We start from the raw sequence: 19799 nt of genomic DNA, 5'->3' as shown, positions 1-19799 counted from the left end.
AACTCAAAATATTCTTCTTGTCAGCAGGTGACAGTGTTTGATCAATGTCACATACCTAACAATGTCAAAGCAGAGAAAGTGAGACTGCTGATGGAAAAAGAGTTGTGACTGTTATTACTGGCTTTAAAAGGAAAAAGTGCAGGTGGAGTGTCAAGACACATTAACCTGAAGCAGTAAAGGAAGAGAGTATAATATTCTTGTGAGTGGGTGACCTATATTTGAAAAGAAGAGGTTCACTTCAAATATTTGTGCATGTCTATCTTGTTCTTCGATGACCTGCTGCAACATATTCAGCCTTTTGTTCACCAATCTGACACACACATAACTAACCTCTGGAGCTATCTAATACATACAGATAATTCTAAAGATTTTGCAAACCTTTTCAGTCAACTATATACAATATGTAAGTAGTTTGGCAAAAATGCACAAAGCCTAAAACTGCATCTCTGCATATTTTGAGATTTACTTACTTTCCACATTCTTTAGCCAGGTCGCACCAGTCTCTCCGAACAATATCCAGTCCTTTCAGTTCCTGTTTTGTTATGTACCGGCCATCACCAGTCTGTTCTACCACTAGGGCAGCATATTTCTTTTTCTTAAGCAGCAGAAGTGATTTAAAAACTCCATCAATGTCAATCTCCAATAGTTTATACAATTTGTTGATTTCACTTTTCACCTAAAAACATAGAGAGAGAAATGATGCTTATTAACCAGAAACTAAATTTCCAAGTGTTTTAGAATAGGATTCATATATAGTACATAAGAAAATGCAACATGCATCAAATACAGAATTTACATAATTTTTTATACATATTAATTTTTGATTCTTTATAAAATAAAAATATTAAGGTATGCTGCACATGAATGTTTTATTCTAGCAATTTCTTTGTATATTTTTATAAACCTTTACACAGTGCAAGGTAAAGGTAGTAAAAAAAAAAACAACCAACTGCTGCAAAGCAGGAAAAAAGCCTGCCTGAAAAGACAGTTCATTGCCAGTATGCTTATATATACTCAGATATCACATGAGGCTAACTGGGAATTACCATTCTAGCTAAAAGTATTTTAGAACTAAATGGATGTAGAGAAAAGCCAAGCAAAATGAGACCTTTTATTGGCTAGCTAAGAAGATTACAGTATGCTAGTTTTCAAGGCAACTCATGTCCCTTCTTCAGGCAAGATGTAAACCCTAGAACTAAATGGAGAAATCTTGACCCCTGAGAAAACTATATATAGAATGCAGACTCAAGCTAAATGCAAAGCCAAAGTCCAAGTGAGCAAGGTGGTATAATACTAATTTTTATTAAAAAGAACGATGAACATTCACTGAGTGGTTCTCAGCCTTTATTCCTCCAAGGTACTGTAGGTCAAGTACTGTAGGTCAAGTACTCACTGTACTACATGAACTTGAGAACAATAAACAAATTGTAGACATGGCAAAATGTCTCACAAATAATTAAGTGAATTTAACATTCCAAAGCCTTTACTTAAAAATTAGAAGCCACAAATGGGCTGAAAAACTGGAAGGATGTATAACAAGAAAACTAAGTCATAAAAAGGTATGAATCACTATCGTGTTCTAATGATTAGCAAAGCGGTATATGGCATGCACCATTTAAGGAAGCAGACTAACTCAGGACTTGTAAGGTGTCTGTTTCTCAAACTACAGAATCTGATATGCTTTTCCTATTGTGCATTTGTACATCAATGCCAGTTTCTTTTCCTATCTTAGATTCCCCTTTGTCCTCTTCTCTCAAGACAGTAGTGGCAGGTTTTGTAAGAATTCTTTAGTTTCTTTAAAGTCGGTCATATAGGATTAACTTCAATTTGCAAAACAAGGATAGACTGATATGTTTTTTGGGTTTCATTTTGGCCATTTTTCAAATCAAAATTAGAATTTGGAAACTCAAGAACCTGACAAGCCCAAGAAAAATATTTCACATGCTTCATTGAACAAAATAGCTGATTTCAACTGTACTTATACAATTACAAAGGTTTCTCTAGAAACCAAATAGAATTTAAAGATAATTAAGGACGAGTTAAGAGAAACTGGCATTAGGGCAGTGATGACTGCTGATAAGTGAAGCTTTGAAGTTGTGTGTAAATCATAAATTAGTCACTTCAACCTTTAATGGCCATTTGCCAATAATAGCCAACAATGTCCTGGTGTTGAGAATTGGAATTCCTCTTATGTATTTTAAGTCTTTATAAAAAAAATTAGTTTATATGAGTTTTATATTTCAAAATATAATTTTTTAAAAACTTTCTAAATGTGTTTAAATGTTTTTTTTTATTCTTATTCACTTTATTATGAACAATATCACATCCTAATGTCAAAACCCACTACAAGCAAGCAATGAGTTGCTATGAGACCACCTTCCAAATATGAGCTAATAAAATACCAGGGCGCAAATTAATACAGAACTAGTATTTATGGAAACTTTTGCATTTGATGTTCAGGTTTTGAAATGTGCTGCTTTGTCTAAATTTATTTTATAAATACAATTTTCTTGGTGAACAACATGTGCAGATCTATTCTACAGTATATATGATTATGGTTACATACTTTACTCAGAAAAAAAAAAAAGATTTTATAATCAGAAAAGTTTACCTTTTGTTTAGATCTTTAAAAAAAGCATATCACCTGGAGCCTCATGTATAAACCGTGCATACGAAAAAAAAATGTTATGTACACATTTCCACGCTCACATCACGATGTATAAAAACTAAACTTGGAATAAAGCCATGCACATTCTTACGCCAGTCTTAACCTGTACATACGCAAGTTTTCGGTTTAGTTTTGCAAACTGGCGGCACCCAGCGTCAAAGCAGTGCTACCATTCCTGGGTGGTTTCCCTTTATTTTTTTAGATTCACATTCCTGACGCAGCTTTATCAAATAAACTGAAATTAAACACATACCTTTTATTAGTTTAAGGCATCTGATTGTAATAAACCGGTAACAATATAATGGTGCATGGAATTGGCTAACTATTCCAAATACTATAGCTGCTTTATTGTTGTTAACCTCGGTGCATCACTCAAGAGTATTTTCACCCAATGTATGCGAGTGTGGAATCACAACTGTACAGCAGCTGATTGGAAAGAGGATTTTCAGGATTACAGCATCTAGGACACGCTGCCTCGGCCTTACGCACAGTCTATTTGAACTGATCCCATACGTCAAACGCATCAGAGCCTTTCCAATCTGGACCTGGAGTTTCGGAAGTAGTTTCATCAAGCTCTAAACGCATTCAGTGAGTCTATCATGTGCTCCCAGTAGAACTGCTTGTACTTATAAATACAATTACCTCACTTTAAACTTGCACTACAGTTGTAATATTGCACAACTTGAGACACTTATGCTTTCATATTGTATACTTCTTATTGTTTTGTTGTATTATTATTTACTGTTATTATTTTATCATTTCATAGGAAATTAAGTTTATGGAGGATTTGCATATTGGATCTCATTGTACCATAAATACAATAAAGGAATTCAATTCAACAGAAGAGAGTGGGTATTTACACAGATAACAACTGGCTTCTAAATCAACTTAAATTTCCAAGCGTAATCTTCTTGGAGCTGTTGATATCATATTGCAGATGAAATGCAGTGAAGTATGTATATTACATTATACAGATACATTTTTAACTTCATTGCGGTAGCACCACTCACATCTACAGTTATTCCCAGTTTCAGATAAAAAGTATCGGCGTCCGATACCTTTTTTTGGTTGGTTGGGTTGGTACGGGGGTTAGTATTTTTCCTGATCGTGATTGAGAGAATAAAAGTGAAAACACTAACTTTTACAAGTATTATAAATTTACAGAAGCTGTTACAGACGCAAATCAAATGTATGATTTTATTGTATAATGTTAATAAGAGCAGCTCAACACTCAAAACGGTAAATATAGAAGACAGTCAGTATCGAACCGGGGACTCTTGATTACAATTTAGCAATTCTTACCGCTGCAGCAAGGAAACTGTTGCGTCATCCTTAAACCTTTTGTGAAAGTGGTTATTTGATCTTTGGACTTCAGGCTTTACACATTATATAATTTATGTCTACATTTTGTCATTTACTACTAAAATATGAAAAACGTTTCTGTTTTAATGATGTGTTTACACAGATAATTGCAGAAATGGAACACACATTAAATGCATGTGTTCCAAATAACGATCTATCATTTTCATTCTAAAACTCCAGCACTTCATGTGACGATGTGGGTTCTGATCCACGCTCCCATCGCTATTCGGGAGCCCTTGAACCCAACACCGTCGATAATGTTACAGAGATAAGCTAGACAGTGAGACAACATTTGAGCAAGGGGATGGTATAAAAAAGTGCAAAAGTGCTTTTATTAAAAAACAATCAAAAACAAAGTGTTCAATAAATAGTGCAGTGATTCAAAAATAGTTCAATAAATAATCCATTAAAAGAAAAATGTGGAGGTTTAAAAATCAATAAAAAGAAAATCTTCTTAAAACAACGAGGTTAAAACGTTCAAGAGGAAACAGTCTTTAAAATCACTAGCAAGCCCGGTGTCTTTCACTCCAGCATCTCTCCTGCTTCACCCATCTGAGCCCCGCAACAATTGAGACGCTCACTTTGCAGCTGACCTTCTTTATACCTGCTTCTGCTGTCAGTTGCCTTACCGATCCTTGGCAGCGGTCGGCTCCTCCGGACAGCGACTTGGGAATTCCCCACGACCAAGGCTCTCACGCAGGGAACACCACGCCCTAAGTCCCAACTCTCGCTACCTTTCGCGGAGAGTCCTGCGCCTTCCGATCACTCCCGCCCTTCATATCTAACTCTACAGGAGTGACCACAACTTCTCCCAGGTGTTGGCCAAACATCCAGGATGCCTTCAGGTGCCTGCGAGCGTTTGCTCGCCTGCTTCTTGCTGCACTGACTTGCTCTCTCCCTCCTCACTGCTTCCTGCTCCAACCTCCGTTTACTTCTGTTCTTTTACTTTCGTTTTCTGATCGATCTTTCTGTTTTTATCTCCCCCCAACCGACTCTCGCTTCTTTATACAGTGAGGAGCCATAGCAACTGCAGCACATTAGCCACAGGAGCAATCACGGATGTGGGCAGTCCCTCACCTGTGCACTCGGTGAGAAACGCCCACACCGCAGATTGCCCCGCGGCTTGCTACGGCCACTACGCCCCCTCACTAAGCAGCGAGCGTGGTGATTATTTATTTAAAAAAAACGGCCTTAGCTGGAACAGCTGTGGACAGATAACACCACATTCCACCCCCCATAAAACTCCAGTTGCATGGGAAGGCTTCACGCCACTGCCAACCCAATGCAACTGGAGCTCAGGTCCACAGCTCGGCCACTCTACACTGCACTAAAATGATAAAAGCACTAAAACAATCCACAATAAAACCAACCCAAGCCCCCTTCATAAAAACAGGACATTAAAAGAATAAGAACTTTAAATGACATAAAAACCACAACAATAAATAAATGTCCTTAAAAAGCTCAGTCCTTTAACAATGTCTTCCTCCCGCTTGGGTACGTGGGTCCTCAAAGTTTGGTACCAATCCCACTTGCTGCTCTGTCTCCTCTTCTGGCTTCACTGCTAACTCATCCCACTGCTGCCACCAAATGTGATGATGCGGGTTCGACTCCATACTCCCATTGCTGTTCGGGAGCCCTTGAACCCAACACCGTCGGTAATGTCACCGATGAGCTAGACAGTTGAGGCAATAAATTGAGCAAGGGGATGGCATAAATGTGCAAAAAGGTATTCGAACTATTTTGATCACAATATTTATTTTATCCCATGTTAAGAAGTGAATATACGCCCGAATATTTTGATTTGGATGAATTAGAAGACCTCGTAGTTAGTAATGATAATACTAGTGAAGATGAGTTAGAAACTTCAGTTGTTGAAGTTGAAGAATCAATTCCAATAACTACAAGTTCAAAGCCATCTACATCAAAAAAATCGAAGAATTCCTGTTTGGCTGCACATTTCTGGAGATGGTACAGCTAGACCTGTACCTAAATGGTTAGGACAAGGAAATCTTCTGGGGTACTAAAACGTCCTGTTGAATATTTTAGACATTTTTTCTCAAAGGATATCATTACTCATATTGTTGACCAATCAAATCTTTATGCAATCCAGCAAAATCCCAATAAACCTCTTGCACTGAGTAGCCAGGAACTTGAGCAATTTTTGGGTACACTGCTTGCTATGTCGATGGTGAAGCTCTCAAATTCACGTTAATATTGGAAGAGCAAACTAAACTGTCCTACTGTATCAGAAGTGATAAGTAGAGATGGATGGGAAGATATAAAGTCCAAGATTCACTTCAATGATAATTCACAAATTCCCTTACCTAATGAGAAAACAGATAAATTATTCAAGATCCGGCTTTAGATAGACCATTTACAAAAAAAGTTTTGGGAAATACCAATGCCCCAAATGCTATGGGTGGATGAACAGATAGTTCCATTGAAAGGTAGATCAAGCATAAAACAATATACACCCAGCAAACCACACAAGTGGGGATACAAATTTTTTGTTCTTTGCGATGACAAAGGCATCATGTATGATTTTTTCATATCTTCAGAGAAAAATGAACCGGTATTAGGAGCTAGTTCAAATGTAGTACTGAAATTGGCCCAATCAATTCCTGTTGGATTAAACCATTTATTATATTTTGATAACTGTTTTACGTCACTTCCTTTGATTACAACTTTAGCAAAGAAAAAATATTTAGCTTGGGAACTGTTAGAATCAATCGTTTACCTGGCATCCAACGAATCAAGGACAAAAATTTGATGAAAAAAGGCAAAGGGTCCCATCAAGAAGTGACTGCTCTAGTTGAAGATACTGAAGTATGTGTAGTGAAATGGGCAGATAATAGAGTTGTAAACCATATGTCAACTTTTGCCTCGGCAGAACCAAAGGCCAACTGTAAGCGATATGACTAAAAGACAAAACAAACCATCACAATCGATTGCCCCACTATTGTGAAAACCTACAATCAGTTTATGGGAGGTGTTGATTTGATGGACTCGCTAATTGCACTGTACATAATTCACATCAGATCGAAAAAATATCACAAATTATTTTTTCATTTTATAGATGTGACTGTTGTGAACTCTTGGCTACTTTGTCGTAGAGACTGTGAGAGCCTTCAGTTACCAAAAAAAAGATCCAAAGTCTACAAGAGTTCAAAATGAGCATCGCCGAAGCTCTTCTTCTTGAAGGAAAAAGTAATAGACCAACAAAAAGAGCCAGACCTTCTACTAGCTCTACTGATGTTGAGTTTGCTAACAAAAAGAGAAGAGGTCCTGCCACCAAAAGTATGCCTGGAAGAGATACCTGTTTGGATGGTCTTCACCATTACCCTGAGGTCACAAACAGAGGAAGATGCAAAAATGTAAATTGCAAGAGTGCACCAGTATTTGTCTGCAGCAAATGCAAAGTTCATCTTTGTATCACAAAAGAAAAAAATTGTTTTGTTCAATTTCACACTAACTAAAATTATAAACAAATAAATTTTGCATTATATTTTATAAATATAATAAGTTTTCAGTTTGTTTTTTATTTAATAAAATAAAATGAAAAATAATATAGAGATGAAGGTGCATTTTTTATTCTTGCATTATAAATCCATGGACGAATGTGACAATCTGGTTACATTTAAAAACATTACAAATTTTACTGGGCAGGGTTGAGAAAGAGGGCAAGCTATTCCTAATCTATTCTTTTAATTCTTATAATTATAAGTGCCAAGACAAAATTAAGCTTCAGGGCAATAACTCCTGTAAAAACTGAAAATTAAGGTCAAAGCTGTCTTATTTTCAGTTAAGACTACAAAATGACAGCAAAAGCTCAGAAGCAAGATATTCATGACAAAACAGTTAACTTTTTGGCTAGAATGATAAAGGGCTAAATCACGAATTAAAGAGAAAGTATTCTCTCAACCATCAGGTCTAAACGCCAAGACAGTATTTTTACAAGAGACCCACTTATTAAGCAAGGATCAATTTCAGCTGCACAAAGACTGGACTAGCCAAATATTCCATTCCAGCTTTACAAAGAAAACTAGAGGTGTGGGAATTCTTATATATAGAACAATAACATTTGTAGTAACAGATGTAGTTTCTGATCCTGAAGGGAGATATGTGAATGTCACAGGTAAATAATTTAACTGTAAAGTGATTTTGATAAATATCTACGCACTCAATGTAGAAGATAAGGACTTCATCCAGAAGTATTTGCATCCATTCCAAATGTGAACACTCATAAAATTTATAATGGCTGGGGACTTTGTATTTTAAATCGAGACCTTGATTGGTCCAGACAATGATGTCTAACACTATAAAGACAATTACACAGTTTGTAACAAATCACAACTCAATCCCCTGGAGATTTTTAAACTCAAACTCAAGAGCATATTCCTTCTACTCACCAGTGCATCACTGCTACACAAGAATTGATTTTTTTTTTTTTTTTTTTATATAGATAATAATTTCTGGCCAACGATTAAATGATATAAGTACAACGCTATCGTCATCTCCGACCACGCTCCACGGACCATGGAGCTAAAATCACTATGCTCCACATACTTATCTCGCAGATGTCTTCTTAACCCACTTTAATTAGCAGACGCAAACTGTACAGAATTTATATCCAAGCAAATCATTTTTTTAGAGACAAATACATCCTCAGAGGTTTCTGCAGGAATACTCTGGGAAACTCTGAAGGCTTTTTTTAAGAGGACAGAATCCCTCATATCTCACCCACATAAATAAATTGGAAACCAAGATGGTATCAGAGCTAAACAGTGAAATTTCTAGAATAGATCAAGAACATGACTGGTGTCCAAATGAAGCATTTCAAAGGAAAAGCCAGGCTCTGCATTCAGAAGTCAGCCTCTTGACAACCTCTATAACAACTCATTTTTAAATTAAGACATCATTACTATGGAACAGGGAGAGAAAGCCAAAAGGTTTTAGCTCAACAAATCCATAAACAGCAAGCTCACAATGCAATCCCAGTAATTACCAACACAGAGACAAAATCATCATAAAAAAATAAAAAATAATGCACACATTTAGAGACTACTACAAGTATAAATAATATAGAATATAAATAAGACAAGACACAACCTAATGCATATCTGGATGCATTACAGATACCACAACTAGATACTCTGGCACTATCAAAATTACTAGATGCTATAAACTCACTTCAGAGTGGGAAAGCTGCAGGCCCTGATGGCTACCCTGGCGAATTTTATAAAACATTCTCCATTAAGCTAGCTCCCCTTTTATTAGCAACATTTACAGAAGCTAGAGACAATAAAATTCTACCTGAAACTTTTCATCAAGCTCGAATTAGTCTTTCCTAAGCAAAATAATGACTTATTACAATGCGCATCATACAGACCAATCTCACTTTTGAATAACGATGTAAAGATACTTTTCAAAGACCTAGCTAGAAGGATTGAGAAAGTGCTTCCTTTTGTAATATCACAAGACCAAACTGAATTTATTAAAGGCAAACACTTTGCTTTCAATTTTTGACACCTGTTTAATGCGATATATTCACCCACAACGTCAAATACCCCAGAGATGATATTTTCGTTGGATGCAGAAAAAGCTTTTGATATGGGTGAATGGAACCACCTTTGTACCATATTGGAGAAATCTGGGTTTGGCCCAAACATCTGTGCATGGATCAAACTACTGTATACCTGTCCAGAAGCTTCAGTTTGTATTAACAACATTAATTCAGACTACTTCAAGCTAGAAAGGGGTACTAGACAAGGATATCCCTTGTCACCATTGCTGTTTGCAACTGCCATTGAGCCATTGGCTGCTCACTGTTGAAATTCTTATGAGATAAAAGGGATTATCAGAGAAGGACTTGAACAGAAAATTTCTTTATATGCAGATGAAATGGTACTGTACATACTGTATCTGATCCACAAAATACTGTGTATGCAGTCTGAACAGCACTAACAGAATTTCAAAAGATTTCTGGTCTCAAAATTAATTTGAACAAAAGTGTGCTCTTTCCAGTAAATTCTCAAGCCCACAATATTAGAGTGGACACCTTCCCTTTTATCATCATAGGTCAGCTTAAATACCTAGGAGAAAATGATCACGGGTAAGCATAAAACTCTTTATCAACAAAATGTAATTGTCTGCATGGAAAAAATTAAGCAAGACTTGCATAGATGGTCTACTCTTCATCTAACTTTAGCTGGAAGAATTAACATTGTCAAGATAAATATCCTTCCTAACCTTTTCTTTCTATTTCAAATCATTCCAATATACATCAATAAATAATTTTTTAAGAAATTAGATTTAACCATAACCCTACAAAGACCTAAAGAAGAAGGTGGCATGGCTTTACCTTACTTTCAATTTTATTATTGGGCGGCAAATATACAAGCTATAAAAACCTGGACATTGAAAGAAATACCGTATTTACGCGTGTACCATGCGCACATTTTTCCCCCGAAAATTAGCATTAGAAAATCAGGTGTGCGTCATACCTTAGGAAATGAAATTCTGTAAAGTTTACTTCTTTTCCTTGGATTTTCTCTCTCTCTCTCTCTCTCTCTCTCTCTCTCTCTCTCTCTCTCTCTCTCTCTCTCTCTCTCTCTCTCTCTCTCTCTCTCTCTCTCTCTCTCTCTCTCTCTCTCTCTCTCTCTCTCTCTCTCTCTCTCTCTCTCTCTCTCTCTCTCTCTCTCTCTCTCTCTCTCTCTCTCTCTATATATATATATATATATATATATATATATTCCTATATATATATATATATATATATATATATATATACAATACAATCTACGCACGTCGTACACGGGGCAAAACTTTTTTTGCGATTTTCTTTGTTCTTTGTTTTTCTTTTAGGGTGCGCATCTTTAAGGTGCACGAGGTACACAAGTAAATGCGGGTGAGTAGACACAGGCTTGGTCCACAAAAGAAATAAAATCCTTCAGTACTTCTTCATATTCCTTGATTTTTACCCCAATAAGTAAAAGTCATCGCCAATAGAGTAGACCTCCACAAAGTCGCGGTTCAGAGTTCAGATTTTTCCTTAGAACCTATCTAATAATTGTTAGCGGAAACTGCAAATATCCTCTGCAATTTTTATGGCTTTTATCGTGGCAATACTGCACTGTAGAGAGAACAGGAAACAACTGTAGAGGAAAACACGGCTTGGGATGGTGAAAGTAGCCAATAGAATTTGAAACTGCAATTCCCAGCAGTCCCTGCAATGGCTCTGATTGGTCTTCTGCTGACCAGGTATTTTACATTCTAACACTGCAGGAGACATAGCAGTACAGTATATAGGTTTACCTTTACATTCTTTATTTTTATGTATTGTACTAAGCTGAGTTTGAAATTAAATTAAAGAGTTTTGGGGGCATACTTAGTGTTTATAAAAATAGACATTTTTTTTAAACCACATGCAAAATTCGCAGTTTTTCACAATTCGCGGGTGCTCTAGGAACATAACCCCCGTGAATTTTGGGGGTGCACTGTATACTAACAACCCAATAGTGTTTCACTCACTAACAATATGGAATCAATGTAGGAAGTATTTTAAGTTAGAGAAGTTTTATCTGTGGCACCTCGGCGCAAGAATCATCTTTTTCCATCCTCTCCTTTAGAGATCGATCAATAGATACTTTATTAATTACCAAGGGGAAATTCACATAATCCAGCAGCAGCATACTGATACAAAAAACAATATTAAAGAGCATGTAAAAACAGACAATAACTTTGAATAATGTTAGCGTTTACCCCTCCAGGTGGAATTAAAGAGTTACATAGTGTGGGGGAGAAACGATCTCCTCAGTCTTTCAGTGAAGCAGGACAGTGACAGCAGTCTGTCACTGAAGCTACTCCTCTGCCTGAAGATGACACTGTGCAGTGGATGCAATGAATTCTCCATGATTGAGAGGAGCTTACTTTGCACCCGTCGCTCTGCCACAGATGTTAAACTGTCCAGCTTCATTCCTACAATAGAGTCTGCCTTCCTAATAAGTTTGTCCAGGTGTGAGGACATAGACAATGTCTTTGCATTCTTTGAACAATTACACCCCCAATTTAACTTTCCAGCAGCACTTTTTTTTTTCCACTACCTTCAAATTAGAAACTTTGTTAAACAAAACCTACCCAATTGCCCTCAACTCCCACCTTTCTCTATACCGGAAGAAATATTGATCAGTCTTGAAGACTCAAACAGCATTTCTGTAATATATAAAAACATTTTAAAGTCACTCTCTTACAAAGATCCCAGAGTACAGTGGAAAAAGGATATCTCACTCAACATCACAAAAAAGGAATGGAAAGTAGCAAAGCACAGAATTCACTTGAGCTCCATATGTACAAAGCATACAATTTTTCTACTTAGAATGATATATCAAGTGCATCTCTCTCGTTTAAAATTGTCCAAAATGTTTTCCAGGCAAGATCCAACTTGTGAACACTGCAATCAAGTTCCTGCCTCACTGGGCCATATGTTTTCGGTGTGCACCAAATTAACATCATTTTGGACAAAAATGTTCAAATGCCTTTCAGACAGCCTGGGCATCACAATCCCTCCTACTCCACTAACAGCTGTGTTTGGTCTACTTCCAGATGGGCTTAAAGTTGAGAAAGACAACCAAATTGTAATTGCCTTTATTGGCGCATAGACTTATATTGCTGGAAGAATCCTAACTTACCTCTTCCTCAGGTCAGAGGGTAAGACATTTGAACACTAGTGTATACATTTATTAGTTTTCTTTGCAATAATAAAAATCAGTATTTATATTGCTACTGACAAATAACCACATTAATTATGACAAAATGCTTTCTCTGTTCATTTTCTTGACTTGGTTTGTCCAATGGACACCATAGTAAAATTACTTTCACACAAAACTTTGAAGAAGCATCTTTTTCTTTTTTATTGTTTCATTTGTTCTGGCCTTCCACCCACACCTAAACAGCATTTTCAACCACTGAAAAGTAGTTTCCAAATCAATCTCCAAAGTGCGTAAATTTGAAACTGCCAGGTCTTGCAAAGCAGTGGATGGCAAAAACAGATTTTTGAATAACACTGATGAATAACTGTCATGTGGTCAGGCATGCACATCCGTGTGTTCTCATGGGTATACAGAAGTCCTTTGCATCGCCTGATGGTATTGCACCTTGAAATGCTCAAATATTTTGAATCTGGCAGGACTCCCAGTCTACACTTTCTAAGATTTTGGCAAACATATACCTGCTTGAAACCTTTAATAGTAGTTGTCCTTTCTCATGAGTCTCAGCTTTGGTTTTCCTTGTTCTTTCACTATATCAATAGACTGAAATTGTTTAAAAGAAAAGATTGGTGTTAAATTTATCCAAGGTAGTGTGAACTAAACCTCTCTCTCACTCTCATATTATGTCTTTCATTCCATTTATTTCTTTAAACCACTGATCCAGTGTAGTAGCATGGGGTAGTTGGAGCCCAACCCAGCAATCATCAGGTACAAGCTAGGAACAATACATTTTTCACTACAACTATCTATGCTACTATGAAGACACAAAGTAATATATATAGTCTAGGCAATAAAGCAAGCACAGAGACTGAATAAAAGCAAAGTCATCAAGGACTAACCTGTAGTGGCATTTAAGCACCAGAAATCTACATGGTGAATAATTTTCCCTGGAGAATAATAAGCTTCCCTGAGAACATACTGTTATTAAAAAAGATGAAGCAAGTGAAGCTAGTGACCTGATGAAGTTTATACCAAAGCCAATATCATCTTTGGCAAAAACCTGTCAGCAGGACTGTAACTGGCAGGCAAACTACAAGGATTAAGAGTTAGGTAAACCAACATAATCAATCACAACTAATAAATTTAACTATCAGAGACCTGCCTTGCAAGCATTTTTGATAATTTTCAAAACACCAAGGGCATCAAGTATAAAAAACTTGTTTATGCATCAAAATGTGTACAAGCTGGATTTATAGAACACCAACTTGGAGTGAAAAACTGGCTTAAAGATACAAAAGGTTTTAACCATCCATAAGTCCCATGCATACTTTAGTGGTGTTGGCACAGTAGTGCCAGCAAGACAATGAAAAGAACTGAAAATATTGTTCTCTATGCATTTCAATATTGCAGTAAGTTACGTTCTGATGTTTATCCATCCATTCATCCTCTAAACACAGTTGTTGCAAACCTGTAATAAAACAGGGATCTTGAGACTTCTGTGTGATAGTCTCCATAATTTAGTACACAACTTGAAGAGGACTGCACCAAAGACACGGAAGATATGCAAATGACAAAAAACATTGTTTTCTATGTATTTTAATTGTGACAGAGAAAGTGCTTCCTTATTTAAAGAACTTACAAAATATACCGACTGCATAACTTTTGAATGCAACTAAGTTAACTGATTTGAAAGCTGGAGCATTTTCTGTTATTTATTTGCATCATTAAGGAGACGCATTGTTTTTTTTTTTTAAATATTTTGTCACTTGTGATGCAGATTTGCTCAGACCACCATGCCGTTGTTTGCACAGGCAAATATGACTTGCCACCACACACACTACCATTAAGTCGCACAGGCTGACTACCAAGGATCTGTTTTGCAGACAGTGTCTTTCAGGCATGTAAAAGAGGAAATCATTAAACACAATGTTTTCAAGTTGAAATAACCTCTCTCATGCTAAATGTGAGACAGTGAACTAACCTGTAATTGAAGAGTATTCTCTATCGGCTTGGCAATGTGCAAGTGAAAGTTTCTTTTTGGCAGAACAGATTATGTATTCATTGATCCATCCATCCTCTAAACCTTCTTGTCTAGGGCAGGATACAGTTACAGCCAATCACAACAAGCAAAGGGCACAATAAAAAAGAACCCCTGGACAGGGCACAAGCTCATCACCTGGTGAACAAACACACACCCCCACACACCCAAACATACACAAAGAAATGATTCAGTATCACCAATTCACCTAACCCATATTGGACTATGAGAGAAAACTGCAGCAAACCCACGCATAGCCACATGCAAACTACATGTAACGAGCACCCTGGACACTAACAATTGCCTAATTAATTGATTAACATACGTATATACATTAACTGTGACTTTAAAAATTGAGGAAAAATAGACTCTTTTTGAGACTTATTTTAGTAACATTGTCCATCTGTTGGGGGGGAGCAGACCACTCCTTAAACTACACCAAATGTCAGTAATACCTCAAGTTCATATTCACTGAGCTTTCTGTGTTCTCCTATGGCTTAAAAGAAGATGTACCACACAGGAATACAGAAAAATTTATATTGTGATTAGGTCATGAATATTCAAAAAGTTTGTACTTTTAGGTTTGTAGATACATGATTACTGTGGGAGTTGATGAGGAGTGGTTAAAGTGTGTGAACCAGTGCATAGTTTCAAGTTCATTTGAGATTTAAAGAGGGACTTGGTGTGGTACCTGATATACGCATGGTTTTATAAATCAGGATTTTTTTTGTGCATATGCAGTTTTTACCTTTTTAGCGTAGGCAAAATTTTACTATGGAATCGAAACAAGGTTCTATACTTGAGGCCCCAGGAACTTCACTTGCTAGAACACACCAGCATCTGCAGGAAGATTACAATATAAAGCCACTAGTAAACTAAAACAAAAGATTTTGAAAACAAATGGAGTCTGTTAAAAAGGTGAAGTTCTCCAACCAAACATATTCAATTTCAACACAAAAATTACACAGGCAGAATTAGGTATTAACTAAACCCAACCCAAATTGACACACAAACTAAACAAACTCATTTTAAAAGGAATTCTCAAATTCATTCCCTGGACCAGGAAACTATGGTTTCATGAGCATTTATATACTGTATATGTAGTGTATCTTATGAATTTAAAAGTAAATTATTGGATCTAGATCAGTTATCTCAGGAAAAATAGTCATTTCTCAGGTAAAACTCTAGTCTGGATGTAAAGCTGTCAGGCCAAACATGCAAAATAAAATACCATGATGGCTACAAATGACACACAAAAAGTGTGATGTAAATGAAGAAATCATGACAGACTAGGTATACAAATAGATGACCAGCTTGATCATTTTATGAAACTTTATAGTGAAAGGTAAATTATTTACAAGTTTTCTAGAAATCAGCAGCACTCATGAGGCAGTGAAGAAAGCCTACTTTCACAATGAGCATTTACTGCCAACGACATAGGATTACTTCTGATTCATGATAGATGAGTAAACTGTAGTTTAGTCACTTCACCCAAAACATATTACTTCCATTTATCATTGTTGCTGTTTAATATAAAATGCTTCTAACTTTTTTACTAATAATGACAAAATTACTGAAATAAAAATTAATGTTTTAATTTTTACTGAAACATGGCAAAGCCTTAATGCAGTTGCTGTGTTAACTGAAGTAGCTGCTCCAAATTTTAAGTTTGTTCATTATGTTTGACAAGGAAAGAAAGTTAGTGCTTGGTAAATATTTTCTCAAACAAAATGAACTATAAAGACACCAGCCTTTATAGTTTTGCCTTTTATAAAAATCTTTCCATCAGTATTAGGAGTACTGTCTGCCTTTATATTAAGCATGAGGGCGGCATGGTGGCGCAGTTGTAGAGCTGCTGCCTTGCAGTAAGGAAACCTGGGTTTGCTTCCCGGGTCCTCCCTGCGTGGAGTTTGCATGTTATCCCTGTGTCTGCGAGGGTTTCCTCTGGGTGCTCTGGTTTCCTCCCACAGTACAAAGACATGCAGGTTAGGTGCATTGGTGATCCTAAATTGTCCCTAGTGTGTGTTTGGTGTGTAGGTGTGTGTGTGTGCCCTGTGGTGGGCTGGCGCCCTGCCCAGGGGTTTGTTCCTTCCTTGTGCCCTGTGCTGGCTGGGATTGTCTCCAGCAGACCCCTGTGACCCTGTGTTAGGATATAGCGGGTTGGACAATGACTGACATGACTGAAGTATCTTGGGCCTAAACACAGTATAACAAAATATACAATAATGACTCATTTATACACTATCGGCCAAAATTTTTAGAACACCTCAGTTTTTATTCACATGTAATCAGTTTAAATACAATGAATGACCTAAAATGGTAAAAAAAAACTGCCAAAAACTTAGGACAGTAAAAACTAAAAAAAGAAATCAGAATATTATAAATGGGCCTTCATCAGGAAACACCTAATAGGTTATAACCTACAGGTGTTCTGCAGCAATTAATGTGAATTAAGTCTTGCAGGTTGAAGCAAACAATTTCCACAGGTGTCCCAAGTGTTGATTACTTAAAAAATCCCGGTTGTACAAACAGATTTTCAGATTTATTACCTATCATAATAAATAGCATCGTGATTCAATTTTCACATAAAAAATGAATATGAGCCCAAAGCAAGGGAGGTTCTGAACATTGTTCTTTCATTTGATCTTAGCTAACATGTTAGTTATCCAGGACATAAGAATGATCAAGATTTACCATTGATGGATCTCAGATCCTCGACAATGAAACCGATCCATTACAAGAACTAAAGAAGGAGCCAATATTAAGAGACTTTGTTTTGACACAAAAGCTTCCTCTAAATTTTCTAGCATTGCTAATAATATACTTGGCAATGTAAATACAGTAGCTTGGTCAATTTTAAGAATAGCATGAAAACTGTGACAGACATAGTAGACAAGAAAAATGTGCAAAAATCACCTACTTCTACAAGTCCTAAGAAATCTTAAGCAGACAGTAAACCAGAAATAGTGCCAGAAAGCGGAGTATGGATGAACTATAAGAACTATATTGACAGTACACTGACATTCAGAAAACTCATTTAAGTAAAGCAAACAGCAGTCTGATATTTGAGAATTTGTTTTATTTCTTAGTAGTTTTGAATTATAGGTGTATAAAATGCAAGAGTGCTAGTCTGTGTTTTTTCTTGATTCTTTAAAAACTGCAGTTAGTCAGGATTATTTCTTAATAAAAACAATCTGTACGAGCAAGTTTTGAATAATTTTAGATCTCACATTTCTGTTGTTAAAAAAATTAGAGAAAAATATTTTCCAGTAATTAAGTGATTACTTGAATAAGAAGTCTACTCTTAAAGATCACTAGTCAGATTCTATAAATAATAATAGCACAAAAACTTCACTTAAAGTAGCTCCTTGGTTAAGCTGTTCTTCTTGGAAAATAGTATGTCTGAATTAATTTTACAACTATTCTGATTCACATCATTAATGCTCGACTTTAGTCATTCTTGCAGAAATTTTACATCAGATAGAACAGTTTTCATATGCATGTTGTGAAGGTAGCTCAAAAATGCCAAGTATGAAGTAATGAAAGAAAGCAGAAAAAAAAAAAGTTTGATTTTAGCTTCCGAATGTAATATTCTAGAATCAATTGCCAGAGACTATCTTATAAAGTATTGTACTTTGACAGCCAAACGGTTAACTGAAAGCAATCAACTAGAACACAAAGTTAAAAAAAAAAGCCTGATAAGAAACAGCCTGTAAAATAAACTAAACATAAACTAACACAAGGTATACTTACTCTCCAAACAATGTGAAAATGAAAATAATAAACTATTTTAAACAGTGTATATCTTTTAGTTAAAGGGCTCTAAACTAGGTGTAATCCATGAATCTCAGTCTTCAAATCAGTGCTAGTGCTGAAGTAATTTTTGTCTAACCAGAAAAAAATGTTCTGTCATTCTAATAATTTTGGCAGTATTAACAGTTCATATGACTGCTAAAATGTTTTTTATTATTAACATCTTTGGGCAAAAGAATGTTCTGGGGGAAATCCCTGGACTATTATTTGTACAGGAATTTAAGTAAACTTACCTTAGCGGAGAAAATCAGATGGATAACTGGCAGGATGAAAGCATACAGTGTGAAAGTGGGGGAAGAGGACAAGACTTGTGGAATTCTCATGTAGATGTGATACGTTCAGTGATATGGCCCTTTGTGGCTCTGAATATTAATCATTGGAAATTTATAACAACTCAAGTTGTTGCAGTAAACAGCAAAATTTACTTTTAAATGCTTAACAGTTCCTCTTTATTGAATGCTTTCATATTAACTAAATGTTCATCCAGGTTTGTTTGGCAGTGACAATGTAATCTAAACATGAGTTTCTTGGAGACCTTTTTTTTTATCTTCAAGCAGTATCATGGAAAGGAAGAGTATAAAGTAATTAAGCAATAGGATATGACGGATGTTTAAATGTTGTCTGATTCACATTTGTCAGAACTGCAAGTCATGTTGAAGTTTTTCTTTCATATTATCATTAATTTCATCCTGATGAACTCAATTCCAGTTGCAACACCTCTGCTTATTGCCTGCAGCTCTGCTTGGAAGCTGCAGCCCTTAACTGTTTTCTTTTCTGTGGATGCTTAAATTCCCCTTTGAGGACAGAAATGAAATAAACTTTAAAATATAAGTTTGTGTGATGTTATTTTTAATTTGAGCATTTTGCCAATATATTTTCGACTAGTCAAAAAGAGACTTGCTGGAATACAAACTACAGTAGAGACATCCAGTTTACTGATGGACTTTTCTTACTGACCTCTATGAAGGTTTCAATCTGAAATATTTATAATTATATTGTAGTGTAGAGTATCTTTAATGCTGTCTGTTTTAAAATCAGAATTAAATATGATCTTAAATTAAATTTTGACTGGTTAAACTTGCATTTAAGATATTTGATTTTTTCATACATTTATTACATAAACACTAACGATACCAAATGCTGACTTAGACGAGATAAAATAATTTCTAGTATGTGAAATTCAAATTTGGGCCACCAGAAAATTGATATCTTT

The 19799-nt window shown here is 36.0% G+C and overlaps 1 protein-coding gene across 1 annotated transcript in view; it reads right to left on the bottom strand.

Annotated features, from left to right (window-relative positions):
• The window catches only part of pola1 (polymerase (DNA directed), alpha 1), a 430119-nt gene that overhangs the window by 238802 nt on the left and 171518 nt on the right, over positions 1-19799 (bottom strand). Inside the window, exon 29 of the mRNA XM_039745606.1 lies at positions 471-676. Coding sequence (XP_039601540.1) covers positions 471-676 — 206 coding nt within the window. The remainder of the gene's footprint in view (positions 1-470; positions 677-19799) is intronic.

Source organism: Polypterus senegalus, chromosome 2 (assembly GCF_016835505.1).
Source record: "Polypterus senegalus isolate Bchr_013 chromosome 2, ASM1683550v1, whole genome shotgun sequence".
NCBI classification, from domain to species: domain Eukaryota; kingdom Metazoa; phylum Chordata; class Cladistia; order Polypteriformes; family Polypteridae; genus Polypterus; species Polypterus senegalus.
The sequence above is the reverse complement of the archived record's forward strand: the minus strand, read 5'-3'. Positions and strand labels throughout refer to the sequence as shown.